Here is a 21,906-nt window from a genome sequence, read left to right on the forward strand (position 1 = left end):
TGTGACGGGACGTGGGGGCCATGTGTGCGGCCAGGGTGGGTGTGACGGGACGTGGGGGCCATGTGTGTGGCCAGGGTGGGGTGTGACGGGACGTGGGGGCCATGTGTGCGGCCAGGGTGGGTGTGACGGGACGTGGGGGCCATGTGTGCGGCCAGGGTGGGTGTGACGGGACGTGGGGGCCATGTGTGCGGCCAGGGTGGGTGTGACGGGACGTGGGGGCCATGTGTGTGGCCAGGGTGGGTGTGACAGGACGTTGGGGCCATGTGTGCGGCCAGGGTGGGTGTGACAGGACGTGGGGACCGTGTGTGCGGCCAGGGTGGGTGTGACGGGACGTGGGGGCCATGTGTGTGGCCAGGGTGGGGTGTGACAGGGGGAGAGGAAGCAGAGCGTGTGTAGACACATCCGCCACCATCATCACTTCTCAACGTGCACACGGCAACAAGCTGACCACCTTGTATGACCACCTTGTTGCCACGCCTGTTGCAAGGGGCGGGGAGGGGGGGAGGGGGGGGGGGAAGGGCTCCGTCCTAAGGCAAAAAAAAAAATGATGTATTAAAATCATAGCGGCTCGCAAAATTGATGTCACGTTTTCTATTCGTGGGGCCTCGGTTGGATCAGTTCGGGCAGTTTAGAACATTATTTTTATACCGTTATGAACGCTGGAGAAGACGGGCTTTTTTATTATTATTATTTTTCTACCACAAACGTACAAACGAACAAACAAACAAACAAACAACATGTCAGCGTCTCCAGGATGATTGATTATTATTATTTTTCTACCACAAACGTACAAACAAACAAACAAACAAACAAACAACATGTCAGCGTCTCCAGGATGATTGATTATTATTATTATTCTACCACAAACGTGGCCACACATATACAATGCTACATATCTACATTTTCATCTGTCCTCCGTGGACAGGGTGAGAGATCTGTTAAACATATAGTTCAGGGATTGATTGAACAATCAACCATAGAAGGTGATTGTAGAGCTTTGAAAATGCTTATTTAATCTACATAAATTGATAAAAAACATACACATATATACACGTGTGTCCTACATAAGCAGTGTTTGAGGTGTCTGTTCATAGTGTTTTGTTCTCTGCACTATAACGTCTAGGACAAGACGTGTTAGTGCAGAGGCCGCCTTGGGGGAGAGGTGAAGGAGGATGTGGACGTCATCCTAGCCACCAGGGCCCGGATTCACGAAGCAGTTACGCAAGCACTTACGAACGTGTACATCTTTCCTCAATCTTTGATACCTCTCGTTACATTTATTAAACAGTTTACAAGCATGAAAACTTGCCAATCAACTGTTGTTATTGTTATAAACAGCTCCTGAAGCTTCCGAACTCATTAACTGTTTAATAATTGTAAACAAAGCCGCCAAAGATTGAGAAAAGATGGACAGGATCGTAAGTGCTTGCGTAACTGCTTCGTGATTCTGGCCCCACGAAATCTAATCACTAGACGACACACAACCAACGAAGACGACCCATGCAGAGAGGCCAGGATACGAGGCCTCACGAAACCCGTGCATCTTTCCTCGGTCTTGGGGCTTAGTCTCTATTTAATAAACGTTTGACGTGCTTCAAAACGCTGCGAGGTCGTTCTTTACCCAGTGTCGCTAAAGTTACAGACGATCTCGCAGGTCATAAACTGCGTAATAAATACAAACTACGTCACCATAATTGATGTACAGGTTCCGAAAGTGGACACAACAGTGATTCATGATTAATCCTGGCTCAAGACGCGGAAGTCAGGATCCTTTTCAGCATGTGTAGTCCAACGCAGCCCTTTCAAGTTAGGCAATCTATCAAAACATCTCATATGGAGGAGATAGTAGTTGGCCGCGCTGGAGTGAGCGTGGCTTGTGTTGAGGTTGTGTTGAGTTCTCCACAACACTACAGTTCTCCAGTGTTGTGGAGAATAACACTTTCATGGAGAACAGTGAACATTTCTTGTGTCGGGTAGAAGTCACTGAGGTGTCCACTCAACATAAATGCTTGAATAATAACATGCGTGTAGTGCAGTATAAAGGGGAGCATTACAATGTAGAGGGAAGCATTACAATGTAGAGGGAAGCATTACAATGTAGAAGGAAGCATTACAAGAGAGGTGAGAGCATTACAAGAGAGGTGAGAGCATTACAAGAGAGGTGAGAGCATTACAAGAGAGGTGAGAGCATTACAGGGGGTGGGGGGGGGGGGTTGAGATCATTACAGGAGAGAGAGGGGTTCAAGTAAAAACAATTATTTAGATTAATGCTCAAACACGAATCTTCTCAATAGTTCTTATATTTTTCTTCACTGTCGAGTGAAAAAAATTAATTTAAGAAATATTGAGAAGATTCGTGTTAATAATAATCTTAACCTTTCGGTCATATTCAACAACATATGTTTACAAAAGAGACTGCTACCAAAATATAATATATATATATATATATATATATATATATATATATATATATATATATATATATATATATATATATATATATATATATATATATATATATATATATGCGAACAAGCCTGAATGGTCCCCAGGACAATATATATATATATATATATATATATATATATATATATATATATATATATATATATATATATATATATATATATATATATATACCTAAAAGGGGTACCACCTCTGGTGCAAGTGTAGGGACCCATAGCCTCGGAGAAGAAAATAAAGAGTACTCAGAGAAGATCTTGTGGATCCTCACAACACTATATATATATATATATATATATATATATATATATATATATATATATATATATATATATATATATATATATATATATTTTATTAAATATGACCGAAAAAGTAAGATTAATAATTCTAACACGAATTTTCTCAATCTTTCGTACATTATGCTTCACTGTTGGAGGTAAATCAAAAATCACTTCTCCAAAATTCATTTTTATTTCTAGTCTGACGCGACACGGGCGCGTTTCGTAAAACTTATTACATTTTCAAAGACTTCACAAATACACAACTGATTAGAACTTGTGGTTCTAATTAGAACTTGTGGTGTGGTTGAAAGGCAGGTTCTAGTCAATAACGGCTTCTCCAATGGTTTCATCGAAGACATCATAAGAAGGAAAGTGAAAAGCCATGCAACCTCCGAAGAGACAACTAACACAACACCTATACCCCCTATTAGACTATTTTACAGGAACTTCTTTTCCACAGCTCATAAAACAGAGGAAAGGGTCCTGAAAGATATTGTTAATAGAAACGTTATCCCTACAGACAAAAATCAGAGGATACAACTGACGATTTACTATAAAACCAGAAAAACGGCCAGCCTACTCATGAGAAACTCTCCAGACACGAAACAGAACGCTTTAAAAGAGACTAACGTCGTCTATGCCTTCAAATGCCCACTTGGGGACTGTAAGCTCCAAAAAACCCAGTATATAGGCAAGACAACAACATCTCTTTCTAGGCGTTTAACGATGCATAAACAACAGGGCTCCATTAAGGAACATATAATCTCTTCCCATAACCAAACCATCGCCAGAGAAATCCTAGTAAACAACACAGAAATCATCGATAGATACAGCGATAGCAGGCGGCTCGACGTTTGCGAGGCACTACACATCAAGAAGTCAACACCAGCAATCAACAGCCAATTATTGCACAACTATATTCTACCCACCTCAAGACTCCGCTCCAATATAGAAGCATCAAGAAATATGGACCAATAGGCTTTCTACAAACACTTCTATTCAATATCCATTGTTTCGTGTTCTGTCTTGTGTTGATACTTTTAATACCCTATTAATATCCTCTAATGCCACATCATCCTTCCCACCTTACTCAAATGTAATGCCACATCACCCTTCCCACCTCACTCAAATGTAGATATAAAATCAGGGAAACGCAAGTTCTAATCAGTTGTGTATTTGTGAAGTCTTTGAAAATGTAATAAGTTTTACGAAACGCGCCCGTGTCGCGTCAGACTAGAAATAAAAATGAATTTTGGAGAAGTGATTTTTGATTTACCTCCAACAGTGAAGCATAATGTACGAAAGATTGAGAAAATTCGTGTTAGAATTATTAATCTTACTTTTTCGGTCATATTTAATAAAATATGTCTACAGGAAAGACTGCTACCAAAATATATATATATATATATATATATATATATATATATATATAATGAGTGTGTGTGTGTGTGTGTGTGTGTGTGTGTGTGTGTGTGTGTGTGTGTGTGTGTGTGTGTGTGTGTGTGTGTTTATAGCTTTATTCAGAAGTTCTTGAATGACAGATCGATTGATGCGTCATAATGTGTTCTTGGTTCATTACGATGAATTACTCAACTTCCCATTATGTGGTTAAAAAATAACTGGTTAACTCTTTATTATGTAGCGGTTAAACAATGTGGTTGTGTAGTTAAACGAGTGGCTAAAGTGAGGACCAAAAACCAGGTGACTGGCTGAATGAAACGAGCAAACTCGATTAACTGGATGAATGAATGACTGGCGAGGAGCCCATAGAGCGTAGTGTTGTCTCCGCGGCCGGTTGTGTCACCCGTGGTGTGTGTGGCGCTGCCTGAACCTCCACCCAGGACACAGCGGCTCCTGAGGTTGGGAACAGCTGGGTGGTGGTGAGAGGCGGGGGGTGGTGGGTGGATGGTCGTGGCGGCGGGTCCTCCCCTCACGGCAGGTTGTGTGGCTCGAGGAAGGGGGTGTTGGGGGGATGGATGGATAGATGGGAGGGGGGGGGGGGGTCGGGACACCCGGTCGTTGCCCTCAGTAACTCAGTTTGTGTTTGGCTGGCGAGGGGTTTGGGCACGCTACTCGGCCCCTGACCCGCTCCTCACTGGTATTGCCTCCACACTCGGCGGTGGAGTGCAGGCAGGCCCTCACTGGCCCCTGGTGTGTGAGGGGTAATGCTTCTCTCTCATGGTTACCAGACTCCACCTCCGGATGCGCCGCTTCACTTGCAACGGCCAGCGTGGCAGTGTTTATGCTGGCCAGGGCTCGTGCAAGTGTTGACCAAGCCAGCTCCGCCTGCACATGCCGTCTCTCTCAGAGGTGTGAGGTGTTGTTCTTGCATCGAAAATATATGGAAACATAACAATGTGAATGAAACGTGATAGAGTAGTGCGTGTAGTGGTGGGAGCGAGCAGTGGCGAGGGTGGGAGTAGTGTCCCGTCAGCACGGGAGCGTCGTCCTCCACACACACACAACATGGCCAGCGACCCCACCTCAAGCTTCACACAACAACAAAAATGTTCTCGTTGACGAGGGGTGTCAAACCTCACAAGCTGCGTAGCGATCCATTCCTTGGTCCCTGGTGAGGGGAACACTGTAACTATGGCAGCATTAGCGTTGTTCAGGCACACAGTGAGTTATTCTGGGTCCCATGACCTCAATAACGTGACATACTCTAAACTAAATAAAGCAAGAATAAGACATGCGTATTTGTATCAACCCCCGCCCCCTCCCCCCCCCAGTTGCCCAGCATCAACCCCTTGCTAATCAACCCTTCAGTACCGGCCTTGCTAGTGTTGTAATTCTTCTGAACATGCACCAACACTAATGAAACAACCTGCCAGTGTTTCCGCCAGGAGAGAGATGAGAGCGGAGAGCACATGGTAGGCATGGAGGTGAGGCAAGGGAGGGGGGGGGGGGAGTGCCACACGTCTGGCCGCGCAGTAGGTGGTGCCTCAGGCCTATGGCACTGGCGGCACTGGAGAGCAGACTACTGTCTCCTCTCCCTCACGCCTTTCCTCTCACCCTCAGCTGCCTCACTCACTGTCCTTCCGTTACTCCAAGTAATGCAAGTAGTGTAAAAACTACATGCATTAATTACTTACTGCAGTACTACCACTCGACTGTCAATAATGACAATATTACTAGATTAGAAAGTTAAACACGAACTTTCTCACAAATAAACATTTAAGTAAAAAGTAAATATATATATATATATATATATATATATATATATATATATATATATATATATATATATATATATATATGTCGTACCTAGTAGCCAGAACTCACTTCTCAGCCTACTATGCAAGGCCCGATTTGCCTAATAAGCCAAGTTTTCATGAATTAATTGTTTTTCGACAACCTAACCTACCCAACCTAACCTAACCTAACTTTTTCGGCTACCTAACCTAACCTAACCTATAAAGATAGGTTAGGTTAGGTTAGGTAGGGTTGGTTAGGTTCGGTCATATATCTACGTTAATTTTAGCTCAAATAAAAAAAATTGACCTCATACATAATGAAATGGGTTGTTTTATCATTTCATAAGAAAAAAAATAGAGAAAATATATTAATTTAGGAAAACTTGGCTTATTAGGCAAATCGGGCCTTGCATAGTAGGCTGAGAAGTGAGTTCTGGCTACTAGGTACGACATATATAAATAGATCACGAAGAAATTTAACACGTGATAAATAATACACAAATATTTAACCACGATGGAAAATAAATGGAACAATTAATGCCTTGAGTGTTGGCGTGTTAGTAAACACATTATCAGAAGTACAATCAATGCAATACAACACGAATGTAATGTATAATATAATAGTATCTATACAACCTATCAAATTATAGTAGTAATAACAATGCATAAAGCGTATATTAATTTATGAATATCTAATAGATATAATTAATCCCAAATTCTGTTACTAATGTCAGGATACTAATTACATCTATTACTGCAACTGTTACTGGAAGTAACAGTAACAGTTACATTTTAACAGTAACAGGTACGTTAAAAGATTAACGTAACTACTACCGTCTTTGTAACCAATGTAAACACTGACTTGTTGGGGGTCAACAGCCGTACCGCGCTCTGGACGGAAGCTGCTCTGCGGTACGACACTCTCCCCCCGTTGAAAGGGGATGAACGGGTGTCACAAGGGGAAACATAACCCCGGTGGTGTCTCCCCTCCCCAGGCAGGGTCGGCATATATCGTGATGTGACAGGGTAGTTCCGGCGTGGAGTGTGTGGGGGTGGTGACCGCCATGGAAGTGGGGGTGATGGGGGTGGGGTTCCCGCCAGGGGGGGGGGAGAAGGGGTGAAGAGGGGGAGGAAAACAACAGCTCGCTCGTAGTAGAGGTCGCGTGCCTCTCAGCCAAGGTCGTCTGGCTGCACTGTGTTACGTTCTCTCTGTTCTCCTCCTCCTCCCATGTCTCCTCTCCTCCCATGTCTCCTCTCCTCCCATGTCTCCACTCCTCCCATGTCTTCTCCCCTCTAATAATATCCTCTTATGTGCCAGAAGTACCTACAAAGTGATCATGGTTTACCAGTTACGAAAGAGTAAGAAGTGCACAGTGGGAAAAGTGTTTTAGAGGCTAAGGTCAATGGCCTAGCTGAAGCGAGTGTCGAGTGACTCAGTGGTGATCGGGAGGCATATATATATGTATATATATGTATATATGTATATAAAGACATCACCCGGTCGTTAATTACCGGGCCGAACAAGCTGGTGGGAAGCCTCGCTTGTTTGGTGGCCACCTTGTGTCTCACAATGTAAGTACTCTCTTTATTAACTTTTTGGTTTGGTTATTTATTTTGAGGTTGTGTTGTGGACTATATACATTGTTGTAGGGAGGGTGTTGTGGACTATGCACATTGTTGTGGTGGGGGGACTATATACATTGTTGTAACTGTGTGTTGTGGACTATATACATTGTTGTAGGGAGGGTGTTGTGGACTATGTACATTGTTGTGGTGGGGGACTATATACATTGTTGTAACTGTGTGTTGGGGACTATATACATTGTTGTAACTGTGTGTTGTGGACTATATACATTGTTGTGGACTATATACATTATTGTAGGGAGGGTGTTGTGGACTATGTACATTGTTGTGGTGGGGGGACTATATACATTGTTGTGACTGTTGTGGACTATATACATTGTTGTGGGGGGGTGTTGTGGACTATATACATTGTTGTAGACTATATACATAATTGTGTGGGGTATGTTATGAAGAAATACACATTGTATACGCAGCACAAGATGTGCCTTAAATTGTTGGTTTGTTATAATAGTTGAAGACCAATAATGGCTGTGTACCTTGGTGTGAATGAAAGTATTATCCGTATATAGTATTATTATAGAAAGTATTATGAATGAAAGTATACGGAATACAGTCTGCATCTCTAACCTGGATAGCAGTTTGCTTCTCTTTTCATTTTACAAAACCAGAAAATAAATGAACTAAAAATTAATTTTAGCCTAGAAAGATAACGATTATTTTTTTATTGGCAACATTGGTTAATTCAGGATTTTGTCTAAAATTGACAAAATGGATAATTTTTGGAGGGGCCATGGAAGTGTGGGGTCCCCGGACTGGTGGACCACGGTGTTGTGGGGTCCCCGGACTGGTGGACCACGGTGTTGTGGGGTCCCCGGACTGGTGGACCACGGTGTTGTGGGGTCCGGACTGGTGGACCACGGTGTTGTGGGGTCCGGTCTGATGGACCACGGTGTTGTGGGGTCCGGACTGGTGGACCAAGGTGTTGTGGGGTCCAGACTGGAACTAATAATACCAGGAAACAGCTTATAGAGATGTATTCCAGGCGTGACTCAATGATAGCTTCACCTGCCTCACCCATCCACCTGCCCACAGACCCACCCAGGCCATCTTGCGCTCCAAGTTAGCCCACCCTGTCATGGCACCCACGGGGTCAAACTGACACCCTCTCAACCCACCCAGTCAGGAGTCATCAAGAGAACCCACTCCAGCAGAGAGTGAGGGCCTTGAGCCAGCCCACCACGTGGGGCAGCACGAGGTGGGCTGGCACCACTGGCACAACTGGCAACTGAAATATTGATCATCTTGTATGGGGGAGGGGGGGCATGCAGGAGTAGGGTGGGAGGGGGGGGGGGAGGTAAATTGACCAGTTTAAAACCCGCGCGTGAATGCCATGGACGCTGCACGAGTCAAAAGTGACTCATAGTGGATAGAGTTGAAAGGGCGGTCGGCTCTGCAGTGAGGGCAGGGTTATCAACCTTACGACTGACAACATGGAGTTCCTCCTCTCTTCCTCGACCCCTCCCATGTTACCAGCCCCCCTACCCCCCCCCCCTCCACCCTCCCACCAGCGCTTCTAACGGTCAAACTCCACCATATAATAACACAATTCAAAATTTTATTCAGTTAAGATTGTACATTTATAAGTAATTTGGTCTGCAAGTAAATCGTATATTTGCTCACATTAAAACTCTAAATGTTAATTACGATCAATTTGAAAATTCTCTTTTAAAATTAATGATGTTAACCAGAAATTTTCTAAGAAGCATGACGGTAAACTATTACAACAAATAACAGTGATTGTTGACTAAATGAACCCACTATTTTAGTGATGATTTGTGGAAGGAAGTTGACCATAGTCAGTATAGTTAACCTGGAAGCTGCAAGAACGATGTCCCCCCCCCCCCTTGAACATGGCTCACAGGTCCCCCCCTCTTTCTGTGGCCGCGGTACCCCCATTTACCTCCAAGAATGCTTTCTCCACTCTGGCCATAACTGAGCCTCCAAATTTTGGCTTCCAGTCCCTTTCCGAGCGATTTTCATGAAGTCTGAATTGATTCCAGGATGAAATCAAAAGTGAGATGTTGGCAGATTTTGAAGTTTACCCGAGTCATTTTTTAATAAGGGTTGCCAGGATCAGGTTGGGTTACCGTTACCTGTGGCAGGTGGCTACAGGCGACGGGTCTCCCACTCCTGAGCACTCCAGGTGCAAACTCTGTGAGCAGGAACTGAGCATGATCTCCCCACACTACATCACCGAATGCCCAGTTATTAGACCTTTCAGACCAGTTGGCATGAGGTACCTGGAGCTTTGCAATTACTTTATTCCCTCTTGTGTTCATGATGATATCCTCATAATGCACCCAGAGTCTGCCAGTGCAAACTACTTATCACATGACTCTATGACTAACCGTCCTGTGTGATGGGGATTTTAGCATCAAGTAGCTAGCTTTTTGACACATACTGTACTTCATATAGTCCAGGGCAGCTGCATAAATGCAGATATTCCTGAATGTGTTAATAAAAAAGGTCTTAATAATATATTATTTGAAATGAGCCTTGGGATGGTGAAGACAACGGCGGTATAATGAGGCAGCGGCCAGAAGGGCCGCTGCATCATACCGATTGAAGTTACGTATTTATGGTAGTACGGCCGAAGTTTGAATATCGGAAAATTTATTTTTATTTTCCCGAAATTAGTGAATAATTCTGTATATTGCTCTAAGAAAAAACAGTTTGTATTTGTTGTATAAAATAAAATAGCAACACACCTGTATTGTATGTGTGTGAAAGTGTTTTAAGTTAAGAAGGTGAAGGAGTTTAGATATTTAGGAAGGAAGGGAAGGAAACTATCAGGTGAAAGTGCCAGGCCATTACGACTATACAGCATTGGGAAGGGATCAGGATAAGGATTTGAGATGGGACTTAAGGAATGGTGCTCAACCACTTGGACGGTCGGGGATTGAACGCCGACGTGCATGATGCGAGACCGTCGCTCTACCGTCCAGCCTAAGTGGTTAGACTATATAGGAAGGAATGAGACATGTGAGGTTCAAAACAATGTCTTTGTGAACATAAGAACAAGAGGAAACTGTAGAAAGTTCATTGAGGAATACATGTAAGTTCTAGGAAGAGACATTAATGAGATAACTGTGCATTAATGATCTTGCTCAAATCTATTTTTAACTGATCAATTCAAAGTGGATCCAAATTGTACAAACCATTATCAGTGTTCATATTATATGGCTTTGTAATTTGTATTAAAACAGAGTCAATAATATTTCTATTGAAAAATGTTTTATAAATGTCATTAAAGTTCTAGTGCACCTCTCCCAATAAATTTGGTGAGAATTTTCTGACAAATAAATACAGCATTAAATAATTTTCCATTTTTATTCAGAATATTTATGCTGCAAAATTCGAAATTTCATATCTTTGGATGTTTGACATATATAGAATGCATTACAATCGCTACAAGGTGTTTTGTAAATGACGCAGTCATCACTATATAGGGGATTTCACATTGCCATCTGAAAAATCTGAAAAAAATACTGTTAAACGTAAATACAGACACTTTTGACAGACAGTTCATGCACGAACTTGCGGTTCACGTAAGTTTACTGTCAAAAATGGGGCTCGTGTTATCTCACATAAGTGAATTGTGTCAGAGAAAACGAACTCCTTGTTTGTGGGTGCCGAGTTGCTGTTGGGTCATTGGAAGAAATAGCCTAAGGCTACCAATGACTTGTAACAGTCGGGTAGCCACTTGGTCACAGTACTGGACTAGTCAGTGTGTTCATTACACCTGTTAGTCTAAGGTTTGGACCTTTCACGAGAGGAGCTCTTTCTGCTATAGACACTTTTATGCTTATAAATCGAGAGTGTTGGCTATAAAGATGATATGGCTTGAACAGCTGACTTTGCTCGTGCATTGGGTGACATGATTTGAGCAGCAGGTTGACAACTGTACCAGCAGATAACATCAGTTGTGCAGCAGAGAACATAACTACACAAGATATCTCATTTCTTGCTTGTTATGAAGCTGTCTAACATTTAATCTTGGGAATATTATATTTATATTGCAAAATTCATCACTTTAATAAAGATTTAATTATACTTATTTGAATGATATATTTATATTCACTAATTTTCAATAAATTAATCCACTCAAAGGGTTTTAATCAGTAATATGAAGAAACAATGCCATGAAACCTTGACCTATCCTGATGCTGTGTTTATGTTGTGTTATTATCTGGTCTATGTGTTTACCTGTTTGTCCAACAAATAAGATTTTGTAAACACGACCATCACAGTTACTGTGGGAATTTATAATAAAAGATATTTCTGACAATGAAATTTCCCTAATGTCACATTGATATTAAAATAGTAATTTTAGAATGTCATTAATATAAAATTTTCATAAAACAGTTTAGCTAGTGTTATTTAATTTGTATTTTCCTTTTCAAGCTGAAGAGAGCATTTCGAGTAATTTTAAAAGGTTTTAAATGTGTGTTGTGATATATATGTCTTCTCATCGTAGGCACTGGAAAACTAAAATCAATTTATCAATATAATTTGTCAATAGTTAATTAGATGAAAATATTTGTGTCATCCACTGGAGCATTTTTGAGTTCATATACATCAAAGTTCACTGTTTTCAGATCACTGATAGGTGTGTTGGTAAGATCTGGTTTGGACTTATTTACATAAAAAGTTAGCTACATTATTTGTTGTAGTGTAATTTATGAATCTATTCTAGAGTAATACAGTATAGTTAAAAAAATTGCTGATCTAATCACAGTGAAAGCTCATGCCTATTATATATATATTTTTTATAACACATTGCATTATGTCTGTTGCAGGTGAGTGAGATGGTGATGCAGGTTTTAAGTTCAGGTAAGTTGACCTCTCTCTACCCCATCATCTCTCGTAGTGCAGGCTGAAAGTCAGGGTAAGTTTTTCCCACCTTCTTCCACCCGCCTTTCACTTCATACACGTTATAAAATTATTCAGTGCTGGCAAGCCGCTTGAACGTGCGACGTACAGTGAAACTAGTGAAATGTTATTCACCTCCACCTTAGACTTTCTTCGCCACAACGAGGAAGTTTTTTTGTTTAGCATCACTTGGCAAGTTCTTGAGTGTGTGCTCCCCCTTCATGTAGTCTATAATATAGCAAAAACCTGAGACCTCACGAGGCACTGTGCCTACACCGATGGCTCTGTGATCGTAATCAGCGTCAGGTTAAACCTACCGGCTGACCTCCACACAAACAGAACCAGCTGTACTACAACTAGCTACAAGTACATTTAAAAAGACAGGAAGAGGAATAATATGTTGTGATGCAAAGTTTGCTCTTCAAGCACCTGAAAACTTCCACAAGACCGACAACAAGAACCTCATAATAACAATTATAAATAACCTGTTCGCTGCAGAGATTAAAGGGCTTAGAATATCTTTTTGTGTGGATATCATCTTGCACAAATATAACTCATCGTGATGACAAAGTTATAGCAGACAAATTAGCATGTAACAAGGATAACGGTAAACTAGGCTTTCCTATATCTTTTGTTAAGACTAAGTTGCTCCAAACATTCAGGTCTAATATTAGAGATATTACAAACTATCAAATTCCTTAAATCACAAGTATAAAAAGTTATGATTTGTTTATATTTTATACATATGTGTGGGCGGCACACGCACAAAAAAATGTGGACCAGGCAGTACAAGACAGGAGTTACCGCACCGGGCTACCGTTACCTGTGACAGGTGGCTACAGGTGTCCACTCTCCAGATCTCCTGATCACTCCAGGTGTCAACTGTGACAGTAGGACCTGGGCCATCATCTGACGACATTACTGAATGTCCCGGTCACTAGACCTGGCGGTATGAGGCAGCTGGACTTGTGCAACTATTTGTTCATTCACGTGTTCTTGAGGATAGCCTCACGAAGCTTGTTAAGTTTGACTACTTGGGCTGGACGGTAGAGCTTCATGCAGGTCGGCGTTCAATCCCCGACCGTCCAATAGTTGGGTACTATTTCTTCCCTCCATCCCATCCCAAATCCTTATCCTGACCCCTTCCCAGCGCTATATAGTCGTAATGGCTTGGTGCCTTCCCCTGATAGTTCAATTCAATTCAACTGCCAAGTTTGACAGTGTAGGCTACTGATTACTTATCCTGTGTACGAGTTTGGTATTTTAGTATTACATACCACCTCGTAGCCACCAGGCTACGAGGGGGCCTCGTAGCCTGGTGGAAGGGGGCCTCGTAGCCTGGTGGATAGCGCGCAGGACTCGTAATTCTGTGGCGCGGGTTCGATTCCCGCACGAGGCAGAAACAAATGGGCAAAGTTTCTTTCACCCTGAATGCCCCTGTTACCTAGCAGTAAATAGGTACCTGGGAGTTAGTCAGCTGTCACGGGCTGCTTCCTGGGGGTGGAGGCCTGGTCGAGGACCGGGCCGCGGGGACACTAAAGCCCCGAAATCATCTCAAGATAACCTCAAGATACCAGGCTCTTGATACCAACTATGCAACCTTTCATCTAGTCTACGGCAACAGTTAAGATGCAGGTGTATCTACAACAGGTCTACACAAAGACGAAGAAGTGTCTGAGGGAGGTTCCTCAGGAGATGGGGCCACAAGTCCAACACGGCCATACAAACTGTACTCTTGCCTTTTATGCAAGTCTTCCGGGATTATTTGTTCCCGAGGTGGCGGGTTTTAGTGCGGGTTGAAGATTAATGATTTACATATTGGCCGTTGAACCCCAACTTTAGGAAGACAGCGCCGAGAGTGAAAGCCTCTTCCTTAACCCTGCCCTTCACTCCTGTTTTTTTTTTTTTTTTTGTCCTACGACAGACGTGGCGACACATTCTTAAGTCCTGGTCCTGTGACTAAGGCTCTAAGCGTAAGGTCTCCGAGGAGTTTATTAATAGCTAATGACATGGGTAAAATCTACCTCCTCTCCCCCACAATCTCTCCCTCTCCTCTACCCCTATAATCATCTACCCTCAGAACAATCCACCTCCATAAATATCCGTGGGAGAGTCTGGAGGCAAAACAAAATAGCCCATGGGAGGAGGTACCACCGTGGGAGAGTCAGGTGAGTGGCAGGGGTCAAGGGACACCCTGGGAGAGTAATGGTGGGTCCACCACATTAGTCCAGGGGGGATATTCCAGGGCGGGAGAGTTGAGGGGAAGGAGCCGCCGTGGGAGCAGCAGAGGGGGGGGGGGGGAGGGGGGGCAGCATGGGAGATGGTGCACACGCCACCAGCACACGCTCTCAGCACACCGGTACTGGAGCCGCGTGCGCATGGGCCCACTTTCCCTTTCCCCAGTGACTCAGCCTTTTAGTTTTTAGCGATGTGTTTGTGTTGAATGTTTTCCCCGTCGCTGCTGTGCCAGGCTCCTGTCGCTGCTGTGCCAGGCTCCCGTCGCTGCTGTGCCAGGCTCCCGTCGCTGCTGTGCCAGGCTCCTGTCGCTGCTGTGCCAGGCTCCCGTCGCTGCTGTGCCAGGCTCCCGTCGCTGCTGTGCCAGGCTCCCGTCGCTGCTGTGCCAGGCTCCTGTCGCTGCTGTGCCAGGCTCCCGTCGCTGCTGTGCCAGGCTCCTGTCGCTGCTGTGCCAGGCTCCTGTCTCTGCTGTGCCAGGCTCCTGTCGCTGCTGTGCCAGGCTCCCGTCGCTGCTGTGCCAGGCTCCCGTCGCTGCTGTGCCAGGCTCCCGTCGCTGCTGTGCCAGGCTCCCGTCGCTGCTGTGCCAGGCTCCTGTCGCTGCTGTGCCAGGCTCCCGTCGCTGCTGTGCCAGGCTCCCGTCGCTGCTGTGCCAGGCTCCCGTCGCTGCTGTGCCAGGCTCCCGTCGCTGCTGTGCCAGGCTCCTGTCGCTGCTGTGCCAGGCTCCTGTCGCTGCTGTGCCAGGCTCCTGTCGCTGCTGTGCCAGGCTCCCGTCGATGCTGTGCCAGGCTCCCGTCGCTGATGTGCCAGGCTCCCGTCGCTGCTGTGCCAGGCTCCCGTCGCTGCTGTGCCAGGCTCCCGTCGCTGCTGTGCCAGGCTCCCGTCGCTGCTGTGCCAGGCTCCCGTCGCTGCTGTGCCAGGCTCCCGTCGCTGCTGTGCCAGGCTCCCGTCGCTGCTGTGCCAGGCTCCCGTCGTCCACTGGTGTGTGTCGTCCCCATGACTGCCAAGTCCCATTTGTCTGCCTCTTTACGTCTCTGCCATTGTATGTCTGTGTTTCCCCTGTTCACGACGGTCTGCCTCCTCTACTTTCATCTGATTGATTTATCTGCTCCTTTCTGTCTGTCTGTCTGCTCTGCTGGCCAGCTGATAGATTTGAGTGAGCCACTTTCCATTCTCATGTCTACGGAATATTGGATCCATTCATCGTCGTAAGCTGTCACGTGGTCGACCCGTTCCTGTGGAGGGTCGTCGCTTCTAACGACCGGGTGGACGTGTAGTAGGGAGGGAGGTATTACAATGTCTCCCTCGTGACGCCGGCTCTCGACTCTAAGAAAGTCGTTGTGTTGCGTGTAAGTGGCTGCTCGATCACACTGCTCCTTCCCTCCGACCTATCCCAGCTCTTCGTCCTCGTAGCCCTTCAAAGTAGTACGTAGTCGTACTGGGCCTGGCTGGCGCTTCCTGCTGATAATGGTGCTTCTTATGTCAAGATGGTGTCCCATCTTACCATCACACCCCACGCATCTCACAGTCGTTGCTTCCCTCCAGTCTTGCTTCAGGGATATCAACCGCTTCCGTATATACTTCAAGTATTGCCCTGAGTCTATTAACTAGATTTAGTGTGAACAACATTATGTTTCGATTTGAGTGTGTCTGATTTCCGTAGATTTCATTTTTTTTTTTTTACACATGTTGGATTATGTGTATTTACACCGCATTGTGTAAGCCGCGAGTTCTTCACGTCAGTCACACGCATTGTGTAGCCCCGGGCCTTACAGGGGTGTAGGGGACCGCACCATGAACTTGCCCTCTGTGTGTGTGTGTGTGTGTGTGTGTGTGTGTGTGTGTGTGTGTGTGTGTGTGTGTGTGTGTGTGTGTGTGTGTGTGTGTGTGTGTGTGTGTGCAGGATGGGGGGACACAATTACCACGGGTCGTACCCACGCTGCTCTTGAAAACTTTCCCGGCAAAACAGATAAATTACTCTTGAGCGCAGGAGAAAGTCTTGGATGTTCGCTCTTGCGGCGAGAACGTGAAATAATTGAGGAAGTGTTGTGTTGTGGGGGAAGAGGGAGGGGGGGGAATTAGAGGGGGTGGGGTTAAGATTGAGGTGTTGAGGGGGGTTTCGGGGTGATGACAATGCTGTACCGACCAGTCCAAGTAGTCGGGACCTTGGTGGAGAAGCGCTTGTATACTATTGTTATTAAATGTTAGAAATAAACTAGAATGTGCAACTGTGGTGCGGTTGTCTCGCCTTCAGCCACATGGACAAAGGTTCACTGTTTCAATGAGTGTGATGATAAGTTCCGAGTTATGATAATGATAAGTTAATGATGATAAGTTATGAAACATGAGTATGAGGAATGGTCGATGGTAATCGCTTTGCCCAAACTGTCATACTCGAGTACAGGATACACGCTAACTATGTATATGTATATAACCGAAAGTAGCTGTGACCGTGTATAATTGTATAACCGAAGGTAACTTTATTCACAACTGTTATAACTAAACGTAACTGAATATTACCACATATAATTGTGTAAACCATATTTAACTGCGTATAACCATATGTAACTGTGAATAACCATATATATAACTGTGTATAACCATATGTAACTGTGAATAACCATATATATAACTGTGTATAACCATATGTAACTGTGAATAACCATATATATAACTGTGTATAACCATATGTAACTGTGAATAACCATATATATAACTGTGTATAACCTTATGTAACTGTGAATAACCATATATATAACTGCGTATAACCATATGTAACTGTGAATAACCATATATATAACTGTGTATAACCATATTTAACTGTGTATAACGATATGTAACTGTATATTCAACAATAAATAATTAAAACAAGAGGCGACAGTTGTGAACTAAAATCACATTAAATATACTGGACGCATTCCTTCAAAACCAGTGGTAACCTGTACCTTACCCGTAGGGAGTGATTTCGAGAGTACTGCGTCCCAACAATCCCGGCCTGGGGGGGAGGGGAATTTGTCGACCAGAGGAAGTATTAATAAATCTTGCCAAATGTTGTGTCAAGAATAGAGACGAAGAATAGAGCTGTCAAGAATAGAGACGAAGAATAGAGCTGTCAAGAATAGAGACGAAGAATAAAGCTGTCAAGAATAGAGACGAAGAATAGAGCTGTCAAGAATAAAGACAGGCTATAGACGCTGCGATTTGCAGTATTCGTCGTGAATTAAATCCACACTATCACCCGTAAGAATCCATGGCTGGCGGAATGTACCATGACACATAACGCAATTACGCCAAAACTTACGCGAAACCAGTACATCTTTCCTTAATCATAGTTAAACAGTTAACAACAGTTCAAGATAACGTTATTATCGGTACAAACAACATTATAGCGCTTCCAGGCACATTAATTAATATGTAAACAATGGCTCTTTAATTGAGGCATGACGTAGAGCTTTCGTAAGTGGTTACGTTAAATGTTTGATGAATCGTTTGTCCCCTAGTTAACGTCAGAGTGGCGGAACGGTGGATCAGAGTTGACATTCATGCGTCAGTCCATCAGGACCTTGGTGGACTGACAGCCGCTTACAAACTGCTTATTTCATCACCTCCTCGCCTAGAGAATTGTTAAAGGCTCGGGAATAATTCGAAGACATATTTCATGGTGCCGTTATGGAGCCTGGCTGAGGGTCGGAACAGCCAACGAGGCCGTTAGAAGGATCTGGAGACAAGGGCGGTAGTTTATGTCTTGTGAGTGAAGGAGTGATTACAGTCACTGTGGTTAGGAGGTGGGAGGGGTGACGGGGTGAGACAGGGACGGGTGACGGGGTGAGACAGGGACGGGTGACGGGGTGAGACAGGGAGGGGTGACGTGGGGTGTTGGCAGGGTGAGACAGGCAGGGGTGACATGGGTATGGTGACGGTAAGACATTAGTTTGATGACGGGGGTGAGACAGGGACGGGTGACGGGGGTGAGACAGGGACGGGTGACGGGGGTGAGACAGGGACGGGTGACGGGGGTGAGACAGGGACGGGTGACGGGGGTGAGACAGGGACGGGTGACGGGGGTGAGACAGGGACGGGTGACGGGGGTGAGACAGGGACGGGTGACGGGGGTGAGACAGGGACGGGTGACGGGGGTGAGACAGGGACGGGTGACGGGGGTGAGACAGGGACGGGTGACGGGGGTGAGACAGGGACGGGTGACGGGGGTGAGACAGGGACGGGTGACGGGGGTGAGACAGGAATGTGTTGAAAGAAACAAACAACAATTCCAAAATAATTTGTTTACAAATTAAAAAAAATATATATAAAACCGTGATCATTGTGTCAGTATTGTTGTGTACATAAAACAGGACGTTTACACACACACACAAATGAACATAATTTCCAGAGAGCGACACAAAGCTATAGTGATGTTGCGCATCCCTATACACGGCCCGAAGGGATGGACAGAGATCCTGACAACTAACCAGCAATTCAATCATTCTTCTACTCTCGCCTGACCGCCGGCCTTTTTGTCTATTTATAACTTGATCGATACAGCTGTTGCGTGCAGCGGCCCGCATACTCATTACACTCCAACACTTCCTGCAGGAGTTTGTCCAAAAAAATTGAGAATTTCAACTCTTGTTTCAGCATCATACTCTAGATTTGTTGAGAATAAAGTGTTCTACGATTGTCTCCGTGGATGCTAAGGTTGAGAGCAGCCGCGTCCAACAGCCTGGTTGACCAGTGCAGCAACGAGGAGGCCTGGTCGACGACCGGGCCGCGGGGACGCTAAGCCCCGGAAGCACCTCAAGGTGACATCAAGGTGGCAATTCTTCTTTTCACAGCATTTCTTGCCATACTTTAGCTCCAATAAGATGTGATTTACTGTGTATATTTAGGACCTGGCCCTTGAGAATCTTCAATATATGTATTAGGTGAGGCCTGGGTGGTATTCTCACACACAGGTAGCCCCAGCACTCCAGGTACACACAGGTAGCCCCAGCACCCCAGGTACACACAGGTCGCCCCAGCACTCCAGGTACACACAGGTAGCCCCCAGCACCCCAGGTACACACAGGTAGCCCCAGCCCCCCAAGGTACACACAGGTAGCCCCAGCACCCCAGGTACACACAGGTAGCCCCAGCATCCCAGGTACACACAGGTAGCCCCAGCACCCCAGGTACACACAGGTAGCCCCCAGCACCCCAGGTACACACAGGTAGCCCCCAGCACTCCAGGTACACACAGGTAGCCCCCAGCACCCCAGGTACACACAGGTAGCCCCCAGCACTCCAGGTACACACAGGTAGCCCCAGCACCCCAGGTACACACAGGTAGCCCCAGCACCCCAGGTACACACAGGTAGCCCCCAGCATCCCAGGTACACACAGGTAGCCCCAGCACCCCAGGTACACACAGGTAGCTCCAGCACCCCAGGTACACACAGGTAGCCCCAGCACCCCAGGTACACACAGGTAGCCCCAGCACCCCAGGTACACACAGGTAGCCCCCAGCACTCCAGGTACACACAGGTAGCCCCCAGCACCCCAGGTACACACAGGTAGCCCCAGCACCCCAGGTACACACAGGTAGCCCCAGCACCCCAGGTACACACAGGTAGCCCCCAGCATCCCAGGTACAGACAGGTAGCCCCAGCACCCCAGGTACTGGCACACATAAGTGTGGCGGTGATGAGTTAAGGATGGGGGGGGGGGCAGTTGTCCACCTCCCCGGGATATTTAATTAGTGTGTCGAGAAAGTTACACCCTGTGTGCTCCCCAACCTTTCTCCTCCCCCTCCCTACCCCTCCAACCTCCCTAAATTCGTCCCCCCCCCCCTTTAATCCCTTCTCTTCGTCTTCTTTCATTCTTCTCCCTTTCCTTTATCTCCTTCGCCTGCTTCCTCCTCCTCCATTCCAAGTTACCTTCTCCACCCCCCCCCCCACACTACCACTTCCCTCCCCTCCCCTTACCCAACTCTACACCACTCAAGAGCAACACTTTCTCCTCACATTGAAAGTTGCATTCAAGTGCAAGGGTTCGCTTTGTGTACTCACCTACATGTACTCGGTATTCACCTTCTTAGCCCCATCCTTTTAGCTTAGAGTTGAACTTTAGCTCTTGGGTATCGCCACTAAACTCTTGAACCGACTGGCGTACAGGCTCTTGAAGTTTTAATATTTCTTTGTGACCTCCAATTAGGACTTTCGTGTATTTAGTTTTCATTTGGTGTCCCTTGGTTTGAATTCTCTCTCTTTCTGTCCCTGTCTACCCCCTGTTTATTGTCCAGAATATTTTGTAGGTGGTGATCATGTTTTCCCTGTTTCCTCCCTCTTCCAGAAACGTCTGGTTTATTTTCTTAATCTTTGTCTGGGATCTGAGACTATCGTGTGAGGTGATGTGCTTCTCGGGGCTTCATTTAGTGTGTTTAACGAGATGCTGATTCACTGCTGGCGCCGCATATTCCATAATTGTTCTGACATACGTGGAATCTAATCTGCTGAGCCCTTCTTTGCTCATATCATTGAAGGAAATTCTTCTGTTGGCCAGTCTTGTGCACAGTCGCCTCTACAGGTTATGTTGGCCAGCCTTGTGCACCGTCGCCTCTACAGGTTATGTTGGCCAGCCTTGTGCACCGTCGCCTCTACAGGTTATGTTGGCCAGTCTTGTGCACAGTCGCCTCTACAGGTTATGTTGGCCAGCCTTGTGCACAGTCGCCTCTACAGGTTATGTTGGCCAGCCTTGTGCACCGTCGCCTCTACAGGTTATGTTGGCCAGTCTTGTGCACCGTCGCCTCTACAGGTTATGTTGACCAGCCTTGTGCACCGTCGCCTCTACAGGTTATGTTGACCAGCCTTGTGCACCGTCGCCTCTACAGGTTATGTTGACCAGCCTTGTGCACCGTCGCCTCTGCAGGTTATGATATCCGGTTATTGCAGGTTAGGTATGATGTCAGCCCCCAAGACCCATTTCTTTGTCCGACTCCAGGAGGTGCGGGGGGGGGGGGGGGTAAAGAGGGCAAAGGGAGAGAGTTTGGGGAGGCGGACCCAAAATGCCTCCCCTCTCCCCCCCCCCCCCCTTTCCACTCCCTCACACCCCCACACAACCGCTTTCACTCCATACCCGTTCCCGCCCCAGTTAAAGTTAAGGTGGGAACAGACTGACAGACAGTCTCTCTCTCTCTCTCTCTCTCTCTCTCTCTCTCTCTCTCTCTCTCTCTCTCTCTC

The 21,906-nt window shown here is 45.7% G+C and overlaps 1 protein-coding gene across 9 annotated transcripts in view; it reads left to right on the plus strand.

The window, feature by feature from the left end:
- Positions 1-21,906, plus strand: part of Hr4 (Hormone receptor 4) — a 399,910-nt gene that overhangs the window by 192,841 nt on the left and 185,163 nt on the right. For 2 of the 9 annotated variants that reach the window (XM_045749130.2, XM_069332468.1), the window contains exons 1-3: positions 4,793-4,909; positions 7,263-7,516; positions 12,388-12,421. The exons of 6 other annotated variants lie outside the window; for them this stretch is intronic. In XM_045749130.2, coding sequence (XP_045605086.2) covers positions 12,397-12,421 — 25 coding nt within the window. In that variant the 5' untranslated portion in view covers positions 4,793-4,909; positions 7,263-7,516; positions 12,388-12,396. Of the gene's footprint in view, positions 1-4,792; positions 5,058-7,262; positions 7,517-12,387; positions 12,422-21,906 lie in introns of those variants that run through there. One more of the 9 variants, XM_045749128.2, reaches the window with a different exon arrangement.

Source organism: Procambarus clarkii, chromosome 27 (assembly GCF_040958095.1).
Source record: "Procambarus clarkii isolate CNS0578487 chromosome 27, FALCON_Pclarkii_2.0, whole genome shotgun sequence".
Classification (NCBI taxonomy): Eukaryota; Metazoa; Arthropoda; class Malacostraca; order Decapoda; family Cambaridae; genus Procambarus; species Procambarus clarkii.